Source organism: Cydia pomonella, chromosome 6 (genome assembly GCF_033807575.1).
Source record: "Cydia pomonella isolate Wapato2018A chromosome 6, ilCydPomo1, whole genome shotgun sequence".
Lineage (NCBI taxonomy): Eukaryota > Metazoa > Arthropoda > Insecta > Lepidoptera > Tortricidae > Cydia > Cydia pomonella.
Genome location: NC_084708.1, coordinates 16,555,547 through 16,569,614, shown reverse-complemented (window position 1 = coordinate 16,569,614; position 14,068 = coordinate 16,555,547). Strand labels below are relative to the sequence as shown.

Below are 14,068 nucleotides of genomic sequence, written 5' to 3'. Positions count from 1 at the left end.
AATTAAGCGACAATTACATCCCCACTTCTCTCTATCGGGCCCGAAATCAATCCCGATGTCGGGCCTGATAATCGTTTTCCGTTTCACCAAATATCAGCACATCGTTTACAATATTTGAAATATAATGTTTAGTGATACGGAAAAATATTATTTGTCGGGCCCGATCTGGTTTCATTTCGGGCCTGATAAAGTATGGATGTAATTGGCACTCAAAGCCTGATAAAGTGTCTTACTTCGCACTTAACCTCCAAATTTTGACAGCTCGCCAGCTCCCTTGAGTTTTGTCTTTGAGATTTGACTAGTCCGTGTGGCTAATGTTTATTTCTTTAAATTCTATAAATTTTAATAATGAGAAGACATTAAAAAGTTATTGTTGTTTATGACGTGAGATACATTATTTCGCGTCTTTACCAGTCTTATTTTATGTGTCCCGGAATAACGGATACATATAAAGAAGACTTACAGAATTTTTAAAATGTACTGTATAAGGTCAATTTTACATCATATGCGCCAACCTATCCGACAACTGCATTCCAAAAATGTTGTTCACATTAAACAAACATTCTTCCGACCAGCCAGTCAATTATCGCAGCAGTCAGAGGACTACTCTGGTAAGACTCTACTTTGGTCTTCTCAAGTGCTCATGTATAATATTTTATGCACCTCAAACCTTATTAGCCGGGTCCACACAGAGCGAGCGAGCGAGCACGTACGTGCGAGGCAATTTCCTCACGCACAATACGGCCAGTGTAGACGTGCCTCGGCTGAGGCGGCGCGCGCGTTTTGCTCGCCCGAGTATGCCACCTCGGCCGAGGCACGTCTACACTGGCCGTATTGTGCGTGAGAAAATTGCCTCGTGCGTATGCTCGCTCTGTGTGGACCCGGCTAATATCTAGTCACGTAGAACACTAGAGTAAGTAAAACATGGAATTAACTACATTTCGATAGTGTTTCACTCGTATTCATTTGATTAGAAAATAATAAAATTGTTCACAGAAGATATTATTAACGAAATATGCAAAGGTGATCAAGATCTTGAAAAGAAATTACGTATTCTCATGTTAGAGGTGGAAGTAATGAGGCAAGACGGTCGCCAAGCGCCGGACCAGCTGCAGGGCCACCACTGGAAACATCTCATGGACCTACCTAGTAGAAATCAGAGACACTCATACCTTTTGTATCTATTTAAAACTGAAAGAGCTAAGGAAAACCAAAAAGTAAGTATTTAGAAGAATTGCAAGTTACTGGTAACACCCCATCACTATATATACATAATATATAAATACATAGAAAATACCCATGACTCAGGAACAATTATTTGTGGTCATCACACAAATAAATGCCCTTACTGGGATTCAAACCTAGGGCCAGCGGCTTCATAGGCCACTAGGCCTGACTGGTTGTCAATATTATTGAATGAGTTATTATACTTTAGCATTATAGTTAAATATTTACAGGCATTGACATGTTACAGGCAAAAAAAGAAGCCCGAAAACAAGCATTTTTGGAATCAGAACCTGAAGATACTAGAGAATTTCCTGATGATATGTTGTATGGAATACAACACCAATCATTGTTCCTGCGTATTCGAGACCAGTCTATGAACAATTTTGATAACTACAGGTGAATATAAAAATATAAGTTGGCACTATGCTTATTGCTGAATTGCCATAGAAAATTTTGTTCGTAAGTTGTTTAGTTTTGTGGTGCATTCTTATACAATTAATACTTTCATTTCAGAGCTTTGCAAGCTATAATGCATGGTCAAAAAGTGGTAATAGATTGCTCTTATGAGAACAATATGATATATAGAGAAGCAGTAAATGCTGCTAAACAAATGACCTTTGTCTTTGGTGACAATAGAATTCATAAAGACCCATTTGATGTGCACATGTGTAATGTGAACTTAAAAGGACACTTCTACAAACAACTGGTAAAGAATATACCCTCACTTGAAGAGCCATGGTTACCTCTAAATATACACACAGAAAGTTACTTAGATGTGTTCCCAAAAGAGAAATTAGTCTATCTCACACCACATTGTCGAAATGAACTGACGGAGTATGATCATGATGCTATTTACATCATTGGTTGTATGGTTGATAAGGTATGTCCAAGAGTGCTGGTATTTATAATTCAGAGCAGTCTGTTTTACACAAACTTTACCTATTAATATTACTACTACTGTGTCACACAATCTTGCTGTCAGAAGCTCTAGGCCGTAAAAATAGCATATTTCAAGTAAAATGAAAACATTGTAGTTCCGAGTGATTAAGGTTTTTGTTTAAGACGAAAGTGGAGGACTCGCGCGAAATCTCCTTTTCATACAAACTTATACCTCATTTTCCTCTCTTTCTAGATATTAACATTATTGAAAATATTTTGATACAATTTGTTGTATATCAACTCACAATTTGTTGTATATCAAATCGCAGATATGCCCCTACATTTGATTTTTTTCAATTTTTTAGTGTTTTTCGCTCCTAATTTTTATAATAAAAAAAAATGTCAAACATAGGAGCATAGCTATGGTATACATATCGAGGGCTTCAGGCCAAAGGGGCGTATACACAAAAATGTCATTTTTCGTTTTTAACGGCATCGTATTCGTCTTCTAACAATATGTAAGCACAATTTTTTTCATAATTTTATCATAGCAATTAGTTAATTAAATAATTAAAAAATCATTTGGCGTATATACTGACAGTCATCATTTTAATGTCGTTCCAAAAAGCCGTACTGAAGGCGTATAAGTGATATTTTCATTCAGTCCCCAATATTCATCGGAGTATAAAGGCATACGTACATACTTCTCTCACGTGACAGTGCGAACCACGAAATAGTGTCACGCTATATAGGCGTACATACATTACATACGACCATAAACTTTTACCAACTATCCTCAAAGTGCGTCGCGGCAAAGAGGCGTATGAACATACGACCGTGCAAAAATTACGTTGGCCTTCAAATAATGCCGGGCCAAAGGGGCGCGAAGACAGCATCCTTGATTGCCGCATATTGCTATCCCTTTCTGTCAAGCGGGTAAGCGCACTAGGGCCGCCTGTCTCCCAGTCAGTGTCTAGTGCGTTACAGTATGGTGTGCATCCCGTGCGAATAATAACAATGAAGTGGAGCGCTCTGATGCTGATGGCTCTGCTCTGGGCATTCAAGAATGACGTGGGCGGCTGTCTCCTCTGCCTCCAAGTACGCTCTGCAAAGGGGGCTATCTGTAACACGTAGGGTTAGTAGGTGTTTGTTTAGAGGGGCGTGGCCGGTTATGGCCCCAGTCAAAAGCCGGAGCTGTGGCCTCTTCAGCTGTCTCAGCCTCCTCGACAAACCGGGGTCGATTGTCGGGAAGGCTTCCTTCGCCTGCCTGCACGTGCCCAGTGCCGGATTAAGACATTTTGGTGCCCTAAGCATTTCTAGACCATGGTGCCCCCTCATCAAGATTACATTGAATTTTATTGGTAAATTGAGTGACATTGATTGCCGCATTACTGCTGAGAATACAATTTTCAATCCGTCACATCATTTTGTCACGGAAATTGACAGTACTGCAGCAGTAATGTTCCAAGAGTAGGTAAGGTCAAGTGTAAGCAAATTCGAAGACCGTGTTTCGCATAAGTCCGGAGGCCAAGCCAACCATTTTCCAAGTGTAAGCGAAGACGTAAGACATAGGCCGTACTCCGCACAGAGTTTTGCAACCTCTAGAGCTTTCCTGCGAAGCTCATTCATGTGAGGGCAAAGGCCGAGCTTCAGTAGGGGCTTAGCCATTGGCCATTGGTTCTTGTCAGAACCAGTACCAATGGCCAAAAATATCTTAAATAGCAAATTATTGTTTATGAATACGGGACTTAATAGGGTAAGTTTCAAAATGACGTCTGACCAGAAGACGTTTCAAGGACGGCGTTGTCCCCATGGTCTCGGAGAAAACTGTGTAAAGTCGACATCATTATTTTGACGTTGGTCGTAATTTTAGAACTTAATCAAACGGGATTAAGTCTCGTTTTCTTAAATAATAATGTGTCACAATTAGGCCAAAACAATTAGATTTTTCCGACCTAAAAATATGTGTAATCCGAGTTTACTCCATTCCAGGAGGTGTGCATAAATGTTTCCTCTTTTTCAGTTTTTTTTGCTTGTAAATCCAAAACGGTACGGCGGACGGAAAATTTGCTCTAATTACGAGTATTATTAAAATTGATATCTGAGGATCCGAAATGTAATTTAACTATGTTCTTGCAATAAAATATATTGATTGATTTAAGGTACCTTAATATGTATTCGTAGTAAATTGTAAAAAAGGTAGTAATTTTTTATTTTTGGTAAAATTATGTTAATTATCCTAAAACGCATTCTTAGCTACCAGTGTCTGATCCACCAAGTCCTATTGTAATTGATAGTGGGTTCCTTCTAAATCGAGTGGTTTGGCAATTCAAAGGAAAAAAATATCTCCTAAGGATCCCAAAATGTATGCACACCTCCTGGGATAGAGCAAACTCGGATTACACGCATTTAGGACCAAATAAATGTATTAAAACAATTTCCAGCTTGCTGGGAATTAATTCCTCAAAACGCTATTTTTGGATCTAATTTGATTGGCCTAAATCGTGAAGGTTTAAATCAGTGTTTTTAAAGGCAAAGTCTAAGGCTGAATGCGCGGAGAGTTCAATCGGCGCTTACAGATGATGAAGGTCGAGCTGGAAGAAAACAAGGCTTGAATTTGACCAATGGCGAGGTATGAATAGCTGGACGTCCGGAGCATCTGATCGCGGCGCGATATCATATTACAACCAATGGCGAGGTGTGAGCAAGGCAGCCCAGCTGCGAAAGAGGACAGCATAGATTTGGATCCATGGCCAAGCGAAAGTGAGGCAGTTTGCATAAAGTAGAAGGCCTGGCGTCGCATAAGACCTAACACCGAACTGCAAAAGAGTGGCTTGAAACCGAACCTATGTAATCACGGTCCTCCTACTGCTCGGCCTTTGGCTTAACTCAAAAGCGCAACTTGATAAGATGCTTTTATTTTTCGGCCCTCGCAGGGCCCTTTATTACACTTTGACAATTAGGTCGCAGGATCGCGGCTCTGCAGCAACTCGGCCTGGCCGATACATCTGGTGTACAAGAGTGCAAAATACGCTACAAAATCGGTATTCTACGTCGCGAAAATCGGTTAGCCACAAGCCCGATGGCAAAATTTTTTGGCCATGAGCTTTGATGGCCTCTGCGTAAGGTTGGAGATGTACTTACGTGTCCTCACTCCCTTACGACCCTTCGTTATTAGATGGGTACTTTCACACGTATCAAAAAGTTTCGTGTACATAAGTACTACACTACGACTGCGATGCTGATGCAGCCTGCGCGTTTTTTTTCCTACGATTTTGGTGCCCCCCTACACGTGGTGCCCTAAGCAAGTGCTTATTTTGCTTAATGGTTAATCCGGCACTGCACGTGCCTAGTTTAGACCAGTACTGTTGATGTTTTACCTTGGTGTTGTGTCTGAGCATGTTCCGGAGCCAGGCATAAGGCAGACGTATAATTGGCTCCGGTCCTGCCACCCTCAGTTCCGAACCTCCTCTCGCCAATATGTCGGCCGCATCGTTCCCTCGCGAGTTTCTGTGTCCCTTGATCCACTGCAGAGTTACGCTGGTGGTGGTGCTTACCTCTGACAGAGCTTTGTGGCATTCGTAGATTAGCCCTGAGGTCAAAGTATAACTTTGCAGAGCTTGTAGTACTGACCAACTATCAGAGAGTATGCGGATGGGGTAGTCCAATACTTTCCTTGAGGCGATTGCGTGTGCTGCCATTATGATGCCCATTCTGCCTGGAAGACTGTGTTGTGGGCACCTAGTCAAGTCCTAGTGGTGTTGAGATATGTATGTTTAGGTCCTCTGAGAATACTCCAGCGCCAGTACCTGACCTTGTCTTTGATCCATCCGTGAAGAATCTCAGCTCTCTTGGGTTGAGTCCTTCACGAGGTTCTTCGTGTAACTGTATCTTGTATTTCTTGTAGAAGACGAATTGTCTGGGTATCCTGTCAGTCACCGCTTCTATTAGCGGTTCCTTACCTATCGCCTCGTAGAAGATCTCGGTGTGTGGTACCCTAGGTGGTCTCCAGAGATTAGATTTTTTGAGACGTACCGCCGTAGCAGTGCAGCGGCGGCAGGCCCAGTAAGGCTTCCAGGGCCGCGGTTTGTATTGTCCTCATGCAGCCTGTGGTCGCCATACAGGCCAACCTCTGGAGTCGTTGTAGTTTAGCTTCAACTACGGATAGTTTGGTGCGTGGCCACCAAACTATCGCACCGTAGCTTATTATTGGTCGTATGGCTGCCTGGTAAAGCCATAGAGTTATCTTTGGGGTTAGCCCCTAGGTTCTACCCACCATCCTACGACCGTGGCTTTGTCAATTTCGCCGTTTAGGTGATTGCTCCAATTCAATTTGCTGTCAAGTAATGTATTACCCCTAAATACTTTACTTCCGCAGATAGTTGGAGTTCAGTGTCGAACAGGCGGAAGTTTCCCAAGTTGCGTTTGTTGGTGAACATAACCAGCTCAGTTTTGTTGGGATTGTCTGAGAGTTCGTTGTTAAAACACCAGCGCTCCACGATGGCTAGTGCAGAGCGGGTAACATCGCATACCGTACCTGCATGATTGTCGCCGGTCAGTATCACTATGTCGTCAGCATAGCCGATTGTGTAATAGTGATTATTGTTTAGTGTAGTGATCAGGTCATTCACCACAAGGTTCCATAGTAGTGGCGATAGGACTCCTCCTTGGGGGCATCCTTTTGCCATTAATGCCTGCTGTGTTTCGCCCGTCCCGAGTTTGATGGTTCATTGGCTCAACATGTTGTTTATCCATTCTGTCATAACTGCATTCGCACCATGTCTTACCAGTGCTGCTGTAATGCTGCTGAACCTGGTCCTGTCGAAAGCCCCTTCTATATCTATGAAGGTTCCTAAGCACATGGATCTGTTTTTGACCGCCACCTCAATTTTACTTACTACTGCATGAAGTGCCGATTCTGTAGATTTTCCAGGGCTGTAGGCATATTGGTTTGTATGCAAGGCCACATGAATCAGTCATAGTAGTCAGTAAAGCTGTCATTGTGTTGTCTTAGCAATTTCCATGCATACTTTACTACCAATTTCAATTTCTTTCTATAAAATCGTTTTGTACTACTCGACTTTTGAGTGACTACCATTTACCTACTATCACAAATAGTAAAAATGATCTTATTGGAATTCAGTTTTCTTAAGTAAGCCCACACGTCTTAACTCTAACTCCCAGCGAAGGGCTAAACGACTGCTATTATAGGCAAAAATCAGAATAAGCGGCGTGATTGTCTTTTGAAACACTTCTTCTTATCGTGTGGGTTGTAAGATTGATGTACCTTAAAAACCCTGGTGTTAGAGTTATTGAGTCGCCAAAGGCCTCTGACATGGCTCTCATGACGAGCACCACCGGATAGATAGCAGCCGGGACCAACGACTTTACACCGTCCCTTCCGAAGCACAGAATCATCTTACTTTTCGGACAATCAGGTGATTCAGCCTGCAATGTCCTAGCCAAACCGGGAATAGTCTCACAAAGTCACAAAGCGACTTTTGCTTGACAGTGTCCCCACCGGGATTCGAACCCGGAACCTCCGAATCGAGAGACAACCGCTCTAACCACTAGACCACGGAGGCTACGAGTATTGAAACACTGAAATGCTCAAAGTGGCAATTCAAAACAGTTACTTACCCAATCGGTAACCAGCTCGAGTCGACATTGCTTAATCTCGTGGACAGTTGTGACACTATCAAAACCATCAGGAATCATTTCAATGGTAAAATCTAGATGAACTTATGAATATTTACTCAAAATATAATTTGGCGCCCTATTATACGACCATAAATAAAGGATACTTACACGATAGATTCGTCAGCACAGACGGGCGTATAAAAATCAGAAAAAATAGAAGAAACTACACAATGATGACTAAATTACTGTAAAATTAAAGTATTTCGAATTATTAACAGTATTTCAACCTTTCATGATTAAATTATCGAATAGAAAAAAAAAATGAATTATACGACCATAAATCTCAAGTATTTTTCAAAAAATTTCAACCTATCGTCCAACCTATATCGGAAATTACTGTCGTGGTAAAGAGGCGTAACTACATAATTACTGCTTTTTAGAATACGTAGAATGAAACTAGGCATGACACATGAAAAAGATAGTAATTTAAATACTCTATGCAAAATTGTAGAACAATCGGTACATTGTAACAAAAGTTATTCAGTTTTTTGTCTCTCCTGAAAAGTAGGGTTCTTGCTTATACGCCCCTTTAGCATGAAGCCCTCGATATATATATGAATATCTAAAAATATTTTCCAAAATGTCAATATCCTGAGAGGAAAATGGGGACTTTGTTTGTATGGAGATCCAGCCGTTCTAATAAAACAGATGTGCAACTAACATGTATACATTTATTACAGGTAAATAATGAGCCCCTCTCCCTGGCTAAAGCTAAGAGAGATGGAATCAAAATGGCAAAATTACCTCTTGACAGATATCTAGAATGGGCTCCAGGCTCAAAAAAGAACCTGAACATAAACCACATGGTACCAATACTATTAGATCTAAAAACTACTGGAGACTGGGAATATGCATTAAGACATGTCCCAAGACGAAAGCTAATGGAAACTAAAGTGTTGGCTATGGAAAACAAGTTAAAACGTACTCCGGCACTAAGAAAACACGTGTTCAAGAATTTAAGTTTTTATTCTGAAGATTTTACACACTCATTTACTGAAAAGAGAAAAAGATCAAAAAAGTCATTGTATGATGATGATAATATATAATTTATAGGAGTATTTAGAAAGTATTGTTTTTATTTGCAATTCAAACCTATTTTGTATGTACTGACCAGTAATATATGATCACGCGCCATATTGCGGAATTTCAGTGGAACTAAATTTTTCATACTATACTGAACTGTCACCCTATATTGACAACGATCATATATATTTCGTGAGAGTCAGAATGGCTAAAGTGTACCTAAATAAAATTAAATGAAACCCATTCCATATTTTTGTACCTAATTTGTACTATTTAGTACCTCCTTTAAAAAAAATTGTACCTCACGGTACTTAAAGTTATCACCAACAAACAGTACACCCACCATCCTGACAGTCAGAATGGCGGGTGTACTTTATTACGCTATATTCCCGTGGTTATTGATAAATTATATAAAAGCCAAATTTTTGTACCTTCATATTCATTTATAATATGAGCCATTTTATTTGTGGTGTACTGTTTTTAGGGTTCCGTAGCCAAATGGCAAAAAACGGAACCCTTATAGATTCGTCATGTCCGTCTGTCTGTCCGATTCTGTCACAGCCACTTTTTTCCGAAACTATAAAAGCTATACTGTTCAAACTTGGTAAGTAGATGTATCCTATGAACCGCATTATGATGTTTACACAAAAATAGAAAAAAAAACAATAAATTTTGGGGGTTCCCCATACTTAGAACTGAAACTCAAAAAATCTTTTTTCATCAAACCCATACGTGTGGGGTATCTATGGATAGGTCTTTAAAAATGATATTGAGGTTTCTAATATCATTTTTTTCTAAACTGAATAGTTTGCGCGAGAGACACTTCCAAAGTGGTAAAATGTGTGTCCTAAGTGGTAAAATGTTGAACGAGATCTAGTAAGTAGATTTTTTTAATACGTCATAAATGGTACGGAACCCTTCATGCGCGAGTCCGACTCGCACTTGGCCGCTTTTTGATGATAACTTTGTGTACCGTGAGGTACAATTTTTTTTAACGGAGGTACTAAATAGTACAAACTAGGTACAAAAATATGGTATGCTTTTTATTTATTTTTATTTAAGTACACCCGCCATTCTGACTTTCATCACTAATCAGAATAGTACATTCCGATGCTCAGAGCCGGATTAAGATGTTTTGGTGCCCTAAGCATTTCTAGACCATGGTGCCCCCTGTCCCTAGAGTCATTACGATTATATTGAATTTTCTTGGTAAATTGAGTGACGTTCAATGCCACATTACTGTTGAAAATAGAATCATCAACCTGTCACATTATTTTATCATGGATATTGACAGTGCTGCAGCAGTAACGTTGTAGTTGGAACAGTAATGCTGAAGTCGCCATCCGAATGTCACCTTTATCTAAGCGCCTGTTTAAACGAAATGACCTAAATTACCTAAGTAATATTTCATCATTATCATTCTGTACTTGCTTTACTATGCGATTAAAACGTGTTTTGGTTCTCAATCCTCAAATAATCCCCGTGTAGGCAACATGACTTATACACCTGCCCAAGAGTACCCTGAAAGTTTTGAACAGTGTATTTAATTTATTGAAGACCGTGCGATTCCATAAATATATAATAAAGGTAAAAAAGCCGGAGGCCCAGAACATCCGACGGTGTCAGGAATCCGTGCGAGGACGAAGGCCGAGCCAACCGATGTCCAAGTGTAAGCGAAGACATTGGCCGTGCTCCGCGCAGTATTTTTCAACCTCTTAAGCTTTTGGGCTTGACTCTGACTGAACTAATGGCCAAATTTAAAAAGCAAATTATTGAGTACGGAAACGAGACTTAATCACGTATAATTAAGTTTTTAAAATTACCTCCGACGTTCTAAGGATGGCGTTATCCCCATGGTCTCGGAGAAGACTGGCTAAAGTCGACATCATTATCTTGACGTTGGAGGTAATTTTAGAACTTAATTAAACGCGATTACGGGACTTAATTTTCGAAAATAATAATGTGTAAAGGCAAAGTCTATGGCTGAGATTATAGCAAGGCTGAAGGCGCGGAGCATCCGATTGGCGCTTACGAATGAGATTACAAAAGGTCGAGCTGCAAGAAAGCAGAGCTTGAAATTGATCAATAGTAGAGATGTGCCGACTACGGTTTTGGCCGACTAGCCGACTAGCCGACTAGTCGGCAGTCAGGTGGACGACTAGTCGGCGTAGCCGACTATGGTCTTCGCCTAAGTTCGGGCGTAATCGGGAACGTTCGGGTCGCCTGATTCGCTGCCGCACGTGGTTGCGTTTTCATGTTTTGACTAGTTTTGTTTACCTTTCCGATTCACTTGTTGCTCCGGTGTGTTATTATTAGAAAAACATACAAAACGAATCGTAATTGTTGTTTAAAAGTTTAAATAAACAAGTAGTGATCTTTATAAACATTATGTCTAAAAGAAAATCACGCGTGTGGACATTTTTTGACGATGTTGAAGGTGATTCAAGTAAAGTAATCAATGCCAAGTGCTTATTTCGTGAGGTGGACTGGTACCAATCGGCAAACACTTCGAGTATGGTGGTTTTTTATTTTATTTCCTTATTTTTTTGGAAGATCTAGGCAGCCGACTATTCGGCTCATTTTGCCGACTAGTCGCCGACTAGTCGCCGACTATAAATGTAGCCGGATAGTCGGCTTTCCCGACTAGTCGGCGACTAGTCGGCACATCTCTAATTCAATAGCGAAGTGTGGACGAAGCCGAAGGCCGAGCTGCGAGAGAGGAAAGCTTGGATTTGGATCCATAGCCATAGTGTAAGTTTTTTTTTTATGATACAGGAGGCAAACGTGCAGACGGATCACCTGATGGTAAGCGATTATCGCCACCCGTGTAAGTGAGGCAGAAGATCGACTTGCGAAAACGTTACGTTTTAAAAAGTGTCTTTTTGATGTTAAAAGTCGAAAAGTCAAAAGCATTTATTTGTTGTTAGCCAAACATACAGTTGCTAACAGTTAGTTGCCACTTGATCATTCGGCAAAATGAAATTATCCGAATAATTGGCTGCGAAATGACATTTGGCAATATAACTGTCGGCAATGATTTAGAGAACCTCTAGACTCTGCTCCACATAAGACCAACTGCAAAACAGTGGCTTGAAATCGAAGTTATGTAATCACCTGTATGTACTGCTTGACCTTTGGATTTATTCGAATGCGCGACTTGATAGGATTCTTTTGGTTTTCGACCTTCGCGGGGCCCCTTATAACACTTAAAAAATTGACAATTAGTTCGCAGGATTACGGCTCGGCCTGGCCGACAAATCTGGCGTGCAAGAGAGCAAATTCGCTACAAGATCGGTAGCCTATGTCGAAAAATCGGCTGACGGGTTGGCGACCCCGACCGCAAGATTTTTTGGCCATGAGCTTTGAGGGCCTCCGCGTAAGGTCGAATCAAAAGCCTACGTTGCTTTTGATTCGACCTTACATGCCCTTACTCTCTTACTCTTACGTCCTTTCGTTTTCCTACTTGTACACGTACAAAAAGTTTCATAATACTAATTTATTTTTGCCTACGATTTTGGTGCCCACCCTAGACGTGGTGCCCTAAGCAAGTGCTTATTTTGCTTAAGGGTTAATCCGGCACTGCGGCGATGCTACAAAAACAACAATTAGTACTTTTTCAACACACTTGCTCAAAACGACGTTTTTATTCCACCGATTTTTGGCTCATAATTCTAGATATTAAACACGCGTGCTTTTTCAGTATATTATAACACGGGCTTTTTCATTATATTATCCGACTGAGTTAAAAGGTAACTGATTCTTAATAATATGCATGGAAACGGAACCTTCTTAATTTGGTCGACTAATACATTTTTTTTAAACCAACTATTAGGTTTCGAATGTTAGTTCAAAGAGGTTTTATCACACCAAACATGATTTATCGATTGTCTCGTAAATTACATTAATGAATAAACATAATATTTTATCCATTTGATCTCCATCCGCCGAATAGAAATACGAAAATATTAGCTTTATTACATTTTTTCAATTGGCTGTTTGTCGATTTCGTTCGCGCCTTTGCCTTGCGCGCGCATTAGAATCGTGCTTGAAAAAAAAAATAACGCGCCAGCCATTTTCCGTATTTGTCATAAAATTTGAATAGTTTTGCATGTTTTTAGTTTATATATTGACGAAAATGTCATTTTCAAGCATTGAAAATGTAAAACATATAAAGTTGACGCTGCCTGTAATACTAATAGAGGCAAGATCCGAGAACGATAGCCTTTTACCATCAAAATCGGGTGAAAAATTATCGGCGGCATATGAAACTTTTATTCAATGGAAAATCAGCAAACACGCCCATTCTTTCTTGGAAAACGTGTTGGTAGCTTACTTCACTGAACTGGCGAATAAGTGCCTACAAGCCCAGCACAATTTGGTGCAATTATTCGATGTTAAAACTGTGAGCCACGATTTTGAATATTGTAAGTACTTTTACTGTTTTGACAAGAAAAAATCTAATTTATAAGTTTTGTTTTTTCCTCGCAAGTGTGTTGAAAAACGTCGTATGAAACGCGTGTGCATTGGTCATTACACACATCGGCTTTCTTATTGCGCGCTCGCTTACAGCTCGCGCGCACAATATCGCCTCGTGTGTAATGACCAACTTAGCACACTTGTATCATAATGTACTATTTTCATGTATGTTCTATAAGACAGAAACAATTGTAAATATAAAATATTTTACTATTATTACCTGAGTATCATTATTTACGATTATTTGTGTATCGTATATTGTGAAAAACGTTGATTGTATGAAAACAATATCGAATGTTGCCTTTGGAAACTTAAAACATTCTTGCAGTAAGAAAAAACGCCGCTGCTTCGACAGGCGTTTCGGCAGCTATTCCGTAAAATTCCGTTCCATTCAGACAACTTATTAAGAATGGTTTCTCAATATTAAAAAATAAACGTGTTATAATTATGAAGAGGTAAGTAATGAAATATGATTACATTTATTATTTTTACATTAACAGTAGGTTTTTATGGTGATTACGACTTTTAAAGTAAACTAACATTAATACTCATCAATAAGTAGTCATGAATTGGAACAAGTAAAAAAACACTAGTTAGCGAAATCCAACTTTCCGCGCGCTAGACAGCTACTTAAAGTAGCACTTTTTGAGCAACTCTATTAAAAAAAGTTCCGATATAAGGTTCTAAAATGTAACTAAGTATTTGGATTTTATGAAAAAACCTGGCTTTGAGCAGTGGAATAGGGTTAAAATGACTTTGTCAA

The 14,068-nt window shown here is 39.9% G+C and overlaps 1 protein-coding gene across 2 annotated transcripts; it reads left to right on the top strand.

Moving 5' to 3' along the window:
- The first annotated feature begins 271 nt into the window (after positions 1 to 271).
- Positions 272 to 8,872, top strand: LOC133519119 (mitochondrial ribonuclease P protein 1 homolog). Of its 2 annotated transcripts, none has more exons than XM_061853055.1 (5): positions 272 to 611; positions 1,000 to 1,217; positions 1,475 to 1,623; positions 1,741 to 2,107; positions 8,487 to 8,872. In XM_061853055.1, the coding sequence occupies exons 1-5, from the start codon at positions 476 to 478 to the stop codon at positions 8,850 to 8,852; spliced, it is 1,236 nt and encodes a 411-aa protein (XP_061709039.1). In that variant the 5' UTR covers positions 272 to 475; the 3' UTR covers positions 8,853 to 8,872. The 2 variants fall into 2 exon arrangements, with proteins under 2 accessions (XP_061709039.1, XP_061709038.1); XM_061853054.1 differs by having other exon boundaries at positions 273 to 611; positions 997 to 1,217.
- The last annotated feature ends 5,196 nt before the right edge of the window (positions 8,873 to 14,068 follow it).

Bases quoted from the DNA above. Each gene is read 5' to 3' on its own strand.
- LOC133519119 (XM_061853054.1), top strand. From the start codon at position 476: ATGTACTGTATAAGGTCAATTTTACATCATATGCGCCAACCTATCCGA. The intron at 1,218-1,474 runs GTAAGTATTTAG...GACATGTTACAG, and splicing joins GAGCTAAGGAAAACCAAAAA to GCAAAAAAAGAAGCCCGAAA. The intron at 1,624-1,740 runs GTGAATATAAAA...CTTTCATTTCAG, and splicing joins AACAATTTTGATAACTACAG to AGCTTTGCAAGCTATAATGC.